General features: G+C 24.1%; 1 protein-coding gene across 1 annotated transcript; it reads right to left on the reverse strand.

Moving 5' to 3' along the window:
• Nucleotides 1–14728: 14728 nt before the first annotated feature.
• Nucleotides 14729–15427, reverse strand: LOC145833648 (kelch-like protein 41a). The gene has a single exon (XM_082940794.1). It carries the CDS (start codon nucleotides 15425–15427, stop codon nucleotides 14729–14731), a length of 699 nt encoding a protein of 232 aa, XP_082796920.1.
• Between the last annotated feature and the right edge of the window lie 343 nt (nucleotides 15428–15770).

Here is a 15770-nt window from a genome sequence, read left to right on the forward strand (position 1 = left end):
TCACAGTAGGAATTTTAATCTTTTTCACATGTTGATTTTATTTCTTGTTTTTATTAAAATTGTTTACTTAAAGCAATAAAAATAAGAGATTAATTGTATTATGTTCTAATGAAAAGACTTTAATGAATTTTGACAACTTTATTTTTTAACAATAACACTTTTAATAACGTTATTTTTGAGCACTGCTGTTAGTTGATATAAACTTAATTATTATTAACGTTTTGTTTTTTAAATTAACCCTAAAAGAATTTTGTAAAATTAACAATTAATATTTTTATAGTAATTACTATTAATGTTCTTTTTTCTCTTGTCTTTTCTATATATAATAAAATTTTTTGTTATACAAGTAACACAATTTCAAAAACACTAAATGTATTTCGAGTAATTCTCTTCAGTAACGTACAAAGCTAAAAAGTAATAAGGTTTTACAAACTTATACAGTAACCATGTAATCAAGTAATCATAAAGTAATCAAGAGATAAAAAAAGACAAAAGCAGTTAGTAAAATTAAAATCAAATAAGTCCATTTACGTGATAAATAAACTTTAGTAAAACTAAAAATAAATAAAATGAAAACAATTCTTATAAAACATTAAGAAAATAAAGTAACAGTATAGTCAAAATCTTTTTGCTTACATAAAACAAGTTTTTTTTAACAAAAAACAAATGGCTTTTAAAATAATCAAATCAAACACATTACTACAAGTTTTAATAATTTTAAACCAATTTATATTATTACTGTTTGCACAAATTGGATTATCAACTAAATGTTCTGCAATAGATGAACGATTAGATGCGTTTAAAACCTTGACCGGTATATCATCTTTTTTGTCTGCAACGCAAATTTTCTCTATACTTTTTGGTACATGCTCATTGATTCTTTTCTTCAGATGCCGAAACGTTAATCCAGCAGGTTGTATTAGATGATCTTTAAGTTTATTTGCATTAGTGTATTATATTGTGCTTAGTTCACAAGAAGCACATAACAATTTAAGACTCTTAGTTACTAGTAAGACCTATTTTTTTATTTAAGATTGTGACATTCAAATGCTTTAAGAACATTATTAACAACATTTTTATTTCTAAAATGTTGAGTTTATTTATTGTCTTTATTTTCGCAGTTTTTTCTACTCATATATTAGCTGCTTTAATTCTTCTACTTTCTTATTTTTAAATTAACACCACTTTTTCAATAAACTTACTTCATGAAAGGAATTAAATAAAATAAATTTTTATTTATTAATAGATACATATTTAACAATTACTAATTTAAACCTGATGATTAAAGTAAATTCAGTAAAAGCCTTAAAAGCTAAACGCTCAAAGCGTTTTTTTTGTCAAGTCTTATACAGAGCTTATTTACTTATCCAGACTGCACTTATCCGCACGCTCTTTCATCCGGACAGTTTTATTCAGTTATATCGATATACTTATTAATATTAAGTTATATTTTTGTTTGATAAAAGTATTTAAGCTTTAATGTGCTAAAACAATTTAATTAACATTTTTTATATTCTATAATTAAATTGTTATATAAAATAATAGTACTACTAAAGTTGACATTTAAACTTTGTTCAAAGCTAGAGATAGGTTTACGTGTTTCTAATTATAAACAATTTGTATCTGTTTTTGATGATAAATTTGATAATTTTTTTTTTGTTAAACAAAAAAGAGTCTATTTTATTTATAATTAAGGGCAGGTGGAAATAAAAATGATAATATTTACTTGTTCGACTCACAAAAAACGTATATCGTTGCAGAGAGTTACTAAATATGAACTTTTACCTAAACAAAATAATAAAATAATCTTTAGCTGTTTTTATTTATAATTTTATTTTGCATTACTATCAATTAATAATTGTTTTACTATAACGCTTTTAATATTTATTTTCCATTGCATAATATACAGCAGTAGTTTTATTCAATGAAGAAAATTAACTTTTGGACATATCAGAAAAATGCTTATCCGGACACGTTTACAGAAATATCTTGCCCAACATGTCCGGATAAGTTGATAAGCACTGAACTTTGTTTTTTATCTTTTCGACTTAACTGGGATTTCCCGAATTCATTTTTATAAATGCCCTCTTGGTATAAAAACAAATGGCTCTTGACATTACATTTGACTAGATAATTACCCATTTACTTTTTCGCCGTCTTACTAATTTAAGCCTTCTTACTATTTAAAGCCTCCAAATAGCTAAAATTACATATGAAAGAGGAAATTATAATTAAATGACATTTGAAAAACCAAATGATAAATCGCAGTTACTCCCACTTTACGAGTTAAATTGATTAATATAAGAAATTGTTTGTTCAAAATTAAAAGACATGAATATAGATAATTATTATCAATATATACCAAGAGGGCATTTAATGTATTTTTAATTATTATTAAATATAAATATAATCAATTTTATATATGTAACACTAAAATGCGTAAAATCCCAGAGATCCTGACAAGCTAAGCTTATCGGAATATAAACCACAGATTTTTTGTTTTAAAACTTTATTCCGACTAACGGCGTTTTACTACTCTCATATAAATTTAAGAATAGATCTACGTAGTCTATAAAATATTTAAACACAATAAAAAAGTATGTATAATTATGTATGCTCTAAAGTTATGTCAAACAAAGACTGTTGAGATAAATCTAGTTAATATAACTAATAAATTTACATCTACATTGTAAAATAGTTTAACATTTTTGTAAAACTGAAAAGTAAACATCAAGTAAAATAGAAAATAACGTTTAAGATTTCTATGTGTTGGTTAAATTAAAAATTTAAAACTCACCGTTTTTAAGTTTTGAAACAAACAAGGTACTCGGCTACAAAGAAGTTTAGAACTTTTAAATCAATATTTTCGTTTTATTACTTAAAATAATAGTTGTAATTTAAAATACCAAATTTTAACAATCAACGAAAAACATTGATACTTTGAGGTAACGAAGTATTTTAAATATAATTGAAATATTATGCAATCTTACAAACATAAAAAAAATATAGTTTATTATTTATGAAAAAAAATTTATAATTTTAATTAATATGAAAACAAAACTGTATGTTAGCTAGATAAGCATATAGTTAGGAAGATATAAATATAGAATAATTTTTTTTAACTTAGCATTTAATTTTTATTTCAATCACTTTCATTAGAAACATCATATAATAAATTAGAATAGTGTTTTTGAATAATCTCTAAAGTATGCCAGTACAAAACATAAAAACACAATTAGGAAAAATACTTTCATTTTGTTTCTTTATTTGAATTTTTAATAAAATAGAACTAAGTTATCAATAGAAGTATTTTTTTATTGTAAATTAGCGAAGAAAAATAACTAAAGCAAAAAATTGAAACTAGTTTTAAAAATAAGTTACAGTTTTAGAAATTAATTCAAACGAAGTTACGAAATATTTATAAAAATCATTTTGTAATTATTTTACACCCATTCCTAATGATTCTAACAATTAAGTATAGTACTTCACAAAACCTGATTGAAGTTTTTTTTAGTGTTATCACATTGAACATTCGACCATTTTGCTTTATCAACATCGTACATATAAATCACTGCTTCTGTAGGAAATTTTTCAAAATCTTGAAATACTACAATATTATATCCGATACTGAATGCATAAAAGTACCATCCTTCTAAAAATAAAGCTTTAAATTGAGAATTATTTTAATACTTTTATCTTCCAATTTGCATTACAGTCTAGCAAAGCGTGATCGAGCCTTTATAAAATATTATCGTCAAGTTATAGTCTTATACTTTTTTTTTATATCTTTTTGACTCAACTAGGGTTTCCCGAATTCATTTTCACAAATTCCCTCTTGGAATGAATTATAAAAATCGTCTCTTGACATTAGATTTATTAAATATTGCCTTTTGACTAGTTGATTTCACATTTAATTTTTCGCCTTCTACTAATTTAAACCTCCAAAGAGCCAAATTTGTCCATTGAAGAAAAATTAAGGATCAAACGACATTTAAAAAATCAAATTAACAAAAAATTAAATGGATTATGAAATATTTTTTGTACAAAATTAAAACACATAAATATAAATATGTTGAAAATAATTAATCAATTAAACTTTAATTTACTTTTTAATTTATTTATAAAAATATTAAACATTTTAAGTAAATAAGTTAGACTAACATTCTACGCTGTTTTTCCTAAAAAATATATTTTTGTTTCATTGCTTTATTTTACATAAAAGTTGAATTGATAAAAAAAATTTTTTTGATTTAAGTCAACTATTTATATAAAGTCGTTAGTTTTACTTGTAATTTATCGCCTATATATCTAACAAATTTTTAGCTATAATATTTGAATTTTACTGGATTTTAATCAAATACGTTACTACTTTAAAACGATTTATAGCACAAAAGAGCAGGCAGGATTCGGCAAGCTTTAGCCCGCAGTCTGAATGGAAATGTTGAACTTTCGACCATTTGAAAACTTTAATCCGCTTACTAAACTTAATTATGTCAAATAAAGGCTGTTGAGACATATCTACTTAATAGAAGTTTCAAAATACATCTACATTGTAAAATAATTAAGCAAAGAAGTAAACTTCAAGAAAATTAAGAAAAAAATGTTTTCGCGTTGGTTAAATTAAAAATTTAAAACTCACCGTTTTTAAGTTATGGAACAATAACAGGTACTCGGCTACAAAGATGGTTAGATTTTTTAAACCAATATTTTCGTTTTTATTATTAAAAAAATTATTATATTACTTAAAATACAGGAGTAACAGTTGTACTTCAAAATACTAAATTTTAACAAAAGTTCGAAAAATCGGGCTAACTTAAAGTTAACAAAGTATTCGAATTTTTTTCTATTATTTTGCATTATAAAGAGAAGAACAAAATAAACTATCGTTTATTAAAAACTTTTTATACCTTTACTTAAATATAAAAACAAAACTTCGTATTACGTAGAGAAGCAATTAGTTAACAAAACATTTATGTATAATCTTTTTTATTAACTTACAACTTCATTTTTATAAAAATAATTTTATTACAAATTATTAAATTAAACGTTTTAAGATATTTGCTACATATGAGTGTACAAAACACTTAAACATAATTAAGAAAATTTTTTGTAATTTGCTTCTTGAACTGAAATTTTGAATAAGCTTAATAAGTTTGTATAGTTTATTTAGTGTTATATATTTTATAATTGCATACTCTTAATTAGCTCGTACATTTTTAATTAAATAAAATATTTATTTAGTAAAATTTAAAGAGAAAGCATTTTTATAACAATTATTTTTGCATTATAAATTTATTTTTTCAACGAACTTTATTTGGTAATAAAAGACACATTTTAAGTTAAAAGTTTAAAAATGGTCACTAATTATAAAATAGATAAATTTTGTTTATCAATATTTATAACATAACAAAATCGAACTTGTTTATCAACGGAAATGTTTTTTTAAAGAACATAAGCGAAGCGAATCAAAGTAAACAAAATAAAAATGGGAAACAATATTGAAATTAGTTACAATTTCAAAAATTAACTCATGTTTTTATTATTATTGACCTGTTCCTAACGTTTCTGACATTTAAGTGTAATACTTCACATAACTTGGTTCAAAAATGCTTTTAGTAAAATCAGACTGAATATTGAACCATTTTTGTTTTAAAACATTGTATAAGTAAATAACAGTTTCTGTGTGAGTTTTTTGAAACACAAAAATATCTTTGCCAATACTAAATGCATTAAAGTACAATTTTACTAAATCAGGAAAAATTCCTGAAGTAATGTTTATAAAATTTCTGAAACTACTATCAAATACTTCACAACTTGTAATTTGGTATCCACCAATAACAAAAATTTTATTACCCATACTAACTGCAGCATGATCACTTCTTTTTTCAATCATATCAGGTCAACAAGTCCATTTGTTTTCATAATAATCATATGCTTCAACTGATTTCAATTCTCCTTGATCGCAATTGTAGCCACCACTAACAACACTACTACCTTCAAAAACTGTACATCTAGCACAATCTCTTGCTACATTTAAATCTGCTGTTGCATTCCATATATTATTATTGATATCAAAGGTATATAACGAACTAAGATATTTATCATTGTTTTCAAGATGTATTCCAATTAAATACAGTTTACTCATGAACGAAGTAACACAATAACAAGACTTATCTTTCATTTTCACATACTGATGATTCCATGTTTTAGTTTTTTTAGAGTAAATTTGAACAGATAAAAATAGCTTATCTAAATTGTTATTAAATTTTGTTGTATCACCAATAGCAATTATATCAGATTTAATAGTTACTAAGTCTAAATAGTAATACGGTTCTACCATTGAAGGAAACTTGTTCACTTTAAAACTAGGAATTTTTAGTTCTAAAACTTCGTTTATATTCTTTTTATTTTTGTCCGTTCCTCCACAAACCAAAATACTGAAGCCTTCTTGGTTACAATATCTATTTTTATACAAAACTTTTGGCACTTGAAAAGTTATTGACTTGTTTTTCTCATGCATCATGGATATTTCTCAAAAGATTAGATAGTCTAAAAACAAAAAAAAAACAATTAAAGTAAACAAATTGTAAGAAACAAAATATAAGTTTTTTCAGTAGAAAATAAAGAGATATAAAAAAACAATTAGTGGAGAATATTTAAAATTAAAATAACAATATAGTAAATACAAGTTATATTTAGCTTCTAAATGATAGGTTCTTTATATATTTCACAAAAATTTAATTAACAACTGTTGTGTTTAACCTTGAAAAGTTTAAATCGCTCTCAAAATTATTCAAAAGTTACATAAAAATGATTTTTCGATAAAATTGATGTTTTTAAAGTGTAGTAAAAAGAAATATGCGTAAAAAATAATCCTGAATGAAAGTATAAATTTTACTATTCATTTGACTAATTAGTACATATTAGGTACTCCTAGTTTATAAGCTTTTAAATTAAAATCTAATAACTTTTAAATAACAGTTAATCAATTTCTAAAGTTTAAACAAGCTAATAATTAGTAATAGTATATAGTACATTAAACTAAAAATAACTTTGTTGAAAAATAATAATCAATAAAATTTTTAATTTAGTACGTTTAAAATAAGCTATGTATAACTGTTAAAAATATTCTAGTTAGTTTTCAGTAATAGCATACCTATAGTTTATAGTTGCTTATATAATTATTATATAGGCAGTGTACTAATATTTACACTATAATATTAAATTTATATTAACTTGAGTTTACTTGCTATTTCAAAAACTAAGTTTGTACAACAAAGTTTTTACCATCTGTTGTTATTAATGTGTTTTGTTTCTCTACTTACTGTTTCTTTTTTTATTTCTTTTTGCGCTTTATGTTTTCTAAACACATTAGATTGATAAACGCATGACATACAGATTTTTTTAATTTCTTTTAACCATTTAAACACTTAAATTTTTTTATGATTTTTACATCATTCACATTTTTAATACACTGTTAGTTTCAGTATCGCTACTTTACTTTAGCAGTAAATTTAATACTACATTATGAAGATCAGTAATTGTTAAGTAACCGCACAAATTAGAAATAGAACTTTTTTTCAACTAAAATCAAGTTATGTATAATCAAATAAAGTTCATTGCGTTAACTTTACTTTTCAAAACATTCTCTCTTTAGTGTTTTTTATGTATTTAAATTGTCGGAATTTAAATTGTCATGTAACCGGAATAGTTGAAAAATTAATTTAAAGAAATTTTATATATTTGATTGGTTTCTGTTTACAGATATTATTTTACCTAGACATATTACAATTAAGAATTTAGTTTTGCGTCAAAGTGTTGACATATATCTGTAACCTATGAAAAATCTGAGAACGGGTCGGATTTGCAGGAAGACAAAATTGCACGAAGATAGTTTGCACAAAAAGCAAATTGCACGAAGATAATTTTGCACGAAGGTTTATTTTTAAACGAGAGTATAAAAACAGAAAAATAAATTAATATATATATTAAAAAAAGTGAAGTTATTGACGGAGGGTGATGGTAATTTTAAATATAAAATAATTAAAATTATTAATAAAATTAAAAAAAAAAAATGAAAATAAAAATAAAATAGTTGAAAAAAACAGCTACCGACCAAGGGTAAGTCTTAAGGTTATTAATGATAAAAAAAATAAACTAAAAAAAGATGAAAAAAATTAACCCGTGCAAAAAAGGATCCGTGCAAAATTGTTACCTTGTGCAATGTTATCCCATTGTGCAAAAGTGTCTTCATGCAAAAAATATTCGTGAAATTTTCTGCTCGTGCAATTTAGTACGCTCGTGCAAATTTTAAAGCTATCCGCAAATTATACAGTATAAGTTAAAACTTTAAACTAAATGGTTACAAGTTTAACTACAAGTTTTTATATTTAACAAAAGTCTTTACATCGAAGTTTTTGAAATATCTTTGAAGTTATAAAAGTAATAGATATTAAAACTTCGTAATATCACTTTATAAGCATCCCAATAAACACATAAGTTTAAAAAATACTCGCCCGTTGATCAGTTACCCATTTACTTACATTTACTAATTACACTCCCTCATAGTTTCAAAATTCTGGAAAAAGTGGACTATATTCGTGAAACATCACTAATGTTGTTTTGCAAACTGAAGTTTACGATTAAAAAATATAAATAAAATAAATGTTATATGTTTACAACTATGAGATAAAGTTAAATATAAGAAATAAAATTAATCTCACCTACATTTTAAAAACTTCAAACATTAAAGTTTTGTTAAATTCATGTACCCAGTTTTAACATTTGTTTAAATGTTATAATGTAGTTCGTTTTATACATATACCAGACTTTGTATAAAATACTATGTTTAGTGTTAAGAAATCAAAGATTTGACAAACTTCGGCCCGTGGGCTAAATGTGCACTTAAAATAATAATTGACTTGCGAGGTAATTTTCAGCTAAATAAATAAAACTTCAAACAAACAATAATTTAAAGTTTTTGTAGTAAAAACTAACAAACTTGATTCTACCTTGATAGTTATTGATTTAGTGCTTTCTTATACTCATTATTAATTAAGATAACAACTGTAATTTTAAATCCTGGTCCGTAAAAAACACTTTTTCAGAATTATGCGGCCCTTCGAGCAACAATTTCTCAGAAATAGACTCTGGTTTGAATTAATGACCACTAGTTTACTTTTTTCATTTTTGTAAGAAAAGTAAAGAAAAGGAAGTCTGATTTTCGACCAGTTTATGATCCACCAAATATCTTGACTATGTCGTATTTAAATATAGTTATAAAACTCTAGTTTTTCTAACTGGTTATTATACATCTACAATATGAAAAAGTTTTACAAACTTTAAGAAAAATTAAATTCAAGTAAAAAATTTCTACTCACAATTGGGTTTATTAAATTCAAAAATTTAAAATCACCTTCTATGAGTTTTGAACAATCAAGAAGTAATTAGTTTACAAGCTATGAAGATATATCGAACTTATATTTTACTTTTCATTTGTATAAAATTGACTTTTAAATCAAACGAACATGAAAAATAGAAGTATTTTGAAATACTAAAATTTCAACAACTTAAGTTCGAAAGTTTGATTTACTTACGGAATAAAAAACCTAGATTATAATCTTACTAACATAAACTCTAATAAGTAAATTAATAGATATAATTCAACTTGTTAGCAAGCGAAGCAAATAGTTTGCAAGCTTTAAATGTTTACTTATGTTTTTTAACTTATAATAGGATTATTGTATAAATTCCGTAATTTTTTATTTAGTGATGTTTTTAGTTATCGCAAGTTAATTTACACAAATGTAATTAGAAAAAGTACTTCAATATTTTACTTATTAAGTTTAGATTTAGAATAATTATTGCTCTATTTGTTTTATAAAATTTTATGTTACTTACTAAACTTATTCATACCATCTAAATATTCTTTTGTTACATCTTAATGTACAACAAGTCTATTTTTTTAGATTTATAAAGCTGAAAAACCACAAGTCATTTATAACTTTTATTTAAACAAACAAATATATTACATTATATTTTTAATGAGTATTATTTGTTTAGTATATTTACTTTTATTGGTTTTAAAGATAAACAGTACTGTTTTATAAAGTGTATGTAGCTTCTGTATAAACATAAAAAATTTAGAGAAGAAAATATTTATTTTATAAGATTAATTAAAATAAATGTTTTGCTAAGTTCCAATATATAAAACGCTGAATAAAAACACTGAATTTTATTTACTAATTATTAATTTTGAGTTGCATTTTTCGAATATATTTTTTTTCTAACTTATACGTTATATAGTAAAGTTCTTAATGTATCTAGTTTTTTTTAGTTTCTGCTTTTAGAATATTTTTTATTTCTTGCAGAATGTCTATGGCATTTGAAAAAAGTATGTCAATTTCTTTTCATGTACCAAAAGTTTTGTATGAAAACAGAATTGTAACCAAGAAGGCTTTAGTATTTTGGTTTGTGGAGGTGAAGACAATTATAAAATAAATACAAACGAAGTTTTAGAATAAGAAATACCTAGTTTTAAAGTAAACAAGTTTCATTCAATGGTAGAACAGCGTTACTATTTACACTTAGTTACTGTCAATTCTGATATAATTGCTCTAGTTCACAAAAAACAAAATATTAAAAATTTAAATGATTCAGTTGTACCTATTGAAATTTATTCTTAAAAACTAAAACCTGGACTAATCAAGCTTACAAGTTGAGGTTTGGTTGTTGTGTTAGTTCATTTATGAGTAAAATATATATAATTGTCGGAAATAATGAATATGAATACAGTGGGAAATATATGAGCTCGTGTTGCACTTTTGATACTAATAATAATACATGAAATGAAATAGCATATTTAAATGTAGGAAGAGGTAGCACTAAATGTACAGTTTTTGAAGGTAAAAATTTTGTTACTGGTGTTTTTAACAATGATCAATGAGAATTGAAATCTGTAGAAGCATATGATCATCATGAAAACAGATGGACATGTTTAGCTGATATGAATGAAGAAATATATTGTCATGCTGCAGTTAGTATGGGTAACAAATTGTTTGTTATTGGTTGTAACTATCAAAAAAGCTGTGAAATACTTGATAAGTTTTAAAGAGAGTTTACAAAAGTTAATTCAGAAATATTTTCTTATTTAGTAGGACAGTACTTTAAAGCAGTTAACATTGGTTAAAGTATTTTACTATTTCAAAACTTTAAAAAACCTCACACAGTTGTTTACTTAACGTTCAGTGTGATTTCACTTAAGACATATTTAATTCAAATTATGTGAAGTACTACACCTAACTGTTAGAATCTATAGGAACGCATGTATAACAATAACCAAGATAGTTTATGAATTTTGAAATTTTGTTTGAGTTAGCTTTAGAAACTGTAAATTATTTTTAATTTTTGTTTCAAATTTTTGTTTTGTTTGTTTTGCTTCGCTCATGTTCAATAATAAAATTTCGTTGATAAATAAGTTTTATTTAATTTTGTAGAGTAAAGCATATAACAACACAGCTAATTTAATCTATTTCAAAATAAGTAAATATATTTTAACTAAACTTATAATATATTTTAAACAACTAAATAAAACTAGTTGAAAAGATTAAACTTTTTATACGGAAAAAATTTAAATATAAAATTTGATTTTTAACTTAGACGCATCCCATAAAAAACATTCAAGCTAATTAAGACTATGTAAATATAAAAAATATAGCGTAAAAAAATTTTATACTAATTTAGTAAAATTATTAAAATTTTTAATTTAAGCAATTAATTGCAATTATTTTTACTAACTATGATATACAATTATACCAATCTGCTACGGTTACCGGTAGAAATTAATCTTCTTTCATTCTCTTCTCTAAATCACTTCTTATAAGCAATGATCTCGCCTAGGTTTCACTTTTTGTTTTTGCTTAGTTTGTTTTTACTTTACCTTTGCTTTAACTTTATTATTCTATCCCGAGTTTTTACGCTTATACTCCCGCTAGTAACAATAATTCGATTGGTCAGAACTTAGGCTGTTAAGCTGAATTATTATTTTTTGTATTATTTTGGTAGTACAGCTTGTAATGTTTCGCATATTTATTCATTGAAAATATATTTTAAATTTATAGACACTTTAGTTATACCAGTAGTTTAAGCATTCTGATAACATTATAAACCTACATCCTTAAACAATAGCTTAAACTATCTAACAGCTTTATAATCCTATTTGCATATATAGTAGTGAAGGTTCAATCAACATTTATAACCTATTAGAATAATAATATAAATTCGTTTAACACTTTTCAAACCTGCTTTATTAATTAACGATTTCAGTTTAACACTAGCGTAAGAACTATCTTAGAATTACGTTATATTAGTTCGTTATGTCAGTTAACCGCCAGGCTTTCGTTGCAAATATAACAAAGCACATATAATGAAATGTTTTATGGTGACTCCGGCATCTGAGCAGCTACCTTCGTTAAAATTTCTACGTTAAGTAGATGGTGACCCAAAATTAATTTTAAGTTTCATTAAGACTTTAAGTTTAGTACACGAACAAAGTTTACTAGTTATTATGGAAATAATTTATTCTATCCTAGTAGCAGCCAACTTGCTAGGGACTTGAATGAATTTGAAAAATAAAAATATAAGACGTTTGTTTCTTATTTACTTTGATCAATCCCCCGAACCAGTAGTCTGCAGAAATATAAATTGTAATTACAATCAGATTAACTTCTTAGAAAAAAACATCATTGAATTTGTTAATGTCAAGTCTAGATAATGACCTCTATCAACTTATATTATATAAAAGGTTTTTCCAGTATAAGAAAAAAGGTTTTAAAAATTAAAAATACGGTTACATGTAAAGCAAAGATAGATAATTTCCTAACAACGCTTAGTATGTAGAAATAATAAATCAAAATAAGAAAATTGATAAGGTACGACCCTTAAAGCAATAAAAAGGTGACTTACAGATTCGAACAAAATTTTTAAACTTTTCACATAAAATACAGCTGACACCAACTTATTTCTATCAAAAATACTGTCTTTTTTAGTTTATAAAACAGTTGCTCGGTTTTTATTAATCTGTTTTTTATGTTCATAAACTATATAAACAAAATATATTTAAGCTCTTTTAACATCATTCGCATGTTTTTTAATAAACTTATAATCACATTTATTTTCTTTTTTAGTGCGTACTTTTCGCGAGTGGGTACCTTTTAAACTGCGTACCTTTCTTTAGTCCCTACTGTATTAGCAATTTGAAAATTTATAATGAAATACTTATTTCTTGTTCAAGTGAATCAATAAACAGACATACTTGTACAATAATAAAAACTATTTGTACTTACAACCTAGAGCGAATATCTTTACAGCTTATGAAATACATACATACCTCTATGTAAAGTTAAGTAACCTTAACAGATGCTAAACTTTTATTCTTAAAATTCCGTAGACTAAAAAATTAAAGTCAAATATGATAATTTATTCTAACGTTATATGTTTAAACAACAAACTGTACGTAAGTCATAGTTTAAAACTCATGTTTAATATCATTGCAAACTGTAGTTGGTATATTCTGACAAAATGTAAATTCTAAATAACTTCTTCATGAGTATCGACAGTTTACTTACATTAAACCTTTTTGATTTTAATAAGTTATGATTCTAAACTTGCAAAAATAAAACTAGTTTGATGCAAATTATCATTATATCTATGATAATTATGAAATATAAACTAAACCTAAAAAATTTAAAACCGATATTAAACCTAAAAGTTTTACCGTTTTTACATATTTTGAGAACTTACGATTTAAATTTTTCAATAAATCGCTACAAATTTTAAATAAAGAGCATTTTTGAATAATTTAAACATATGCGGTTAAAAAAAATCAAATTAAATTAGAAATAATAGCATTAAAATTAAAACTTGTAAAAAAAGCTGTACAGTATAAATACTAATACCTTTTTGATGATTTACCTATTTTTATAACATATATTTAATTAGTTCATTATCTAAAAATATGTATTCATTTTTAAAATGTAACACTTGCTTAATAAATTTTTACTTAATTACATATGGGTTCTGTTGCACGTAAAAAACTAAACATTCTTTCAATATTCCTAAAAAACAATGAAAAAGGAAAATTACAATTTTAGACTAGCATCATACAATAATTTATACAAAACTATCATTAGAAATAACTTAAATTAACATAAATATATACTATATTGCAAGATTGTTAGTTATTCAATAACACTCTTCGAACACTAAAATAAAGTTTTTCGTTATAAATGCTTTATTGTAACAAAAGTTCTAACAAAGTTATTAATAAAAATAATTGTTTAATGAATATAAGAGTAACAAAGTGTATTTAAACAAAATTTTAAATAAAACAAAAACAACATATGAAATAAATTAATACTAACTATCCTTTTTATTGTTAAATACGCATTCCTATAGTTACTTAAAGTAAAGTGTAGTACTTAACATAATCTGATCTAAGCATGTGTTTAGTAAAATCACACTGAATATTTGACCATTTTGATTTATCAACATCGTATAAGTAAACTATTGTTTCGCTTAAATAGTATTTCAAGGTTTTAAAAACCACAATATTCTTACCAATGCTAAATGCATCGAACCAACATTTTTCTTCATCAGGATAAATTTCTGAACAAATATTTGTAAACTTTCTTGAAAAACTATCAAAAACTTCACAATTTGTAGTACTTGCTCAACCAATAACAAACATTTTATTACCCATACTAACTGCGGCATGACGACTTCTTTTTTCAATCATATCAGGTAAATAAGTCCATTTGTCTTCATGATAGTCATATGCCTCTACTGATTTCAATTCTCCTTGATCATAGTTATGCCCTCCAGTGACAACAATTTTACCTTCAAAAACTGTACATCTAGCACTACTTCTTGCTGCATTTAAATTAGTTATTTTGTTCCATGTAAGTTTATTAATATCGTAACTGTAGCACAAACTACTGTTCCAATCACCAATTAAATACAACTTAAACATAAATGAACTTATACAATTAAATGAATTAATACTATGAAGCTTTTTATCATTTTTGACATACTTATGAGTCCAAGTTTTAGTTTTTCCAGAATAAACTTCTAGAAATAGATATGGTTCACTTGAAAACTCTTTTAATTCTTTAGTATTACCAATAGCAAATATATCAGATTTGATAGTAGATAAACCGAAAAAAAAATGTGGTTTAACCATTGAGGGAAATTTATTCACTTTAAAACTAGGTATCTCCAACTCTAAAACTTCGTTTGTCATATCTTCGTTTCTGTCTTTTCCTCCACAAACTAAGATACTGAAGCCTTCTTGGTTGCAATATCTGTTTTCGTACAAAACACTTGGTACTTGAAAAGGAATTGAATTGCTGTTTTCATACACCATAGACATTTTGCCAGAAATAATTTTTTTGTCTAAAAACTGAAAGTAAAATTAAACTAGACACATTTAAAACATAACGATACAATGTATCATTTAAAAACGCAATTCGTGTAGAAAAATACAAGTTGAAATTAACTGTTAAAAATATTATTTTATATTTTTGATTAGAATCTAAGTTCAAACTTGTCAAAACGCTTTTAATGATATTTCAATATGTTAACAATTATGTTGCAGATACTTTATTAAACTTACAATTAAAAATCTGTATCATTTTGTTATTTATTACCTGAGTCATTTTAACCTATCCAAATAAGATTGCAAATTATTTTTTCAGCTCAAGATAAAAGTTAAA

Source organism: Thalia democratica, chromosome 4 (genome assembly GCF_965202585.1).
Source record: "Thalia democratica chromosome 4, ktThaDemo2.hap1.1, whole genome shotgun sequence".
NCBI lineage: Eukaryota > Metazoa > Chordata > Thaliacea > Salpida > Salpidae > Thalia > Thalia democratica.

Coding starts and splice junctions, on each gene's coding strand:
- LOC145833648 (XM_082940794.1), bottom strand. CDS start 15,427: ATGTCTATGGTGTATGAAAACAGCAATTCAATTCCTTTTCAAGTACCA.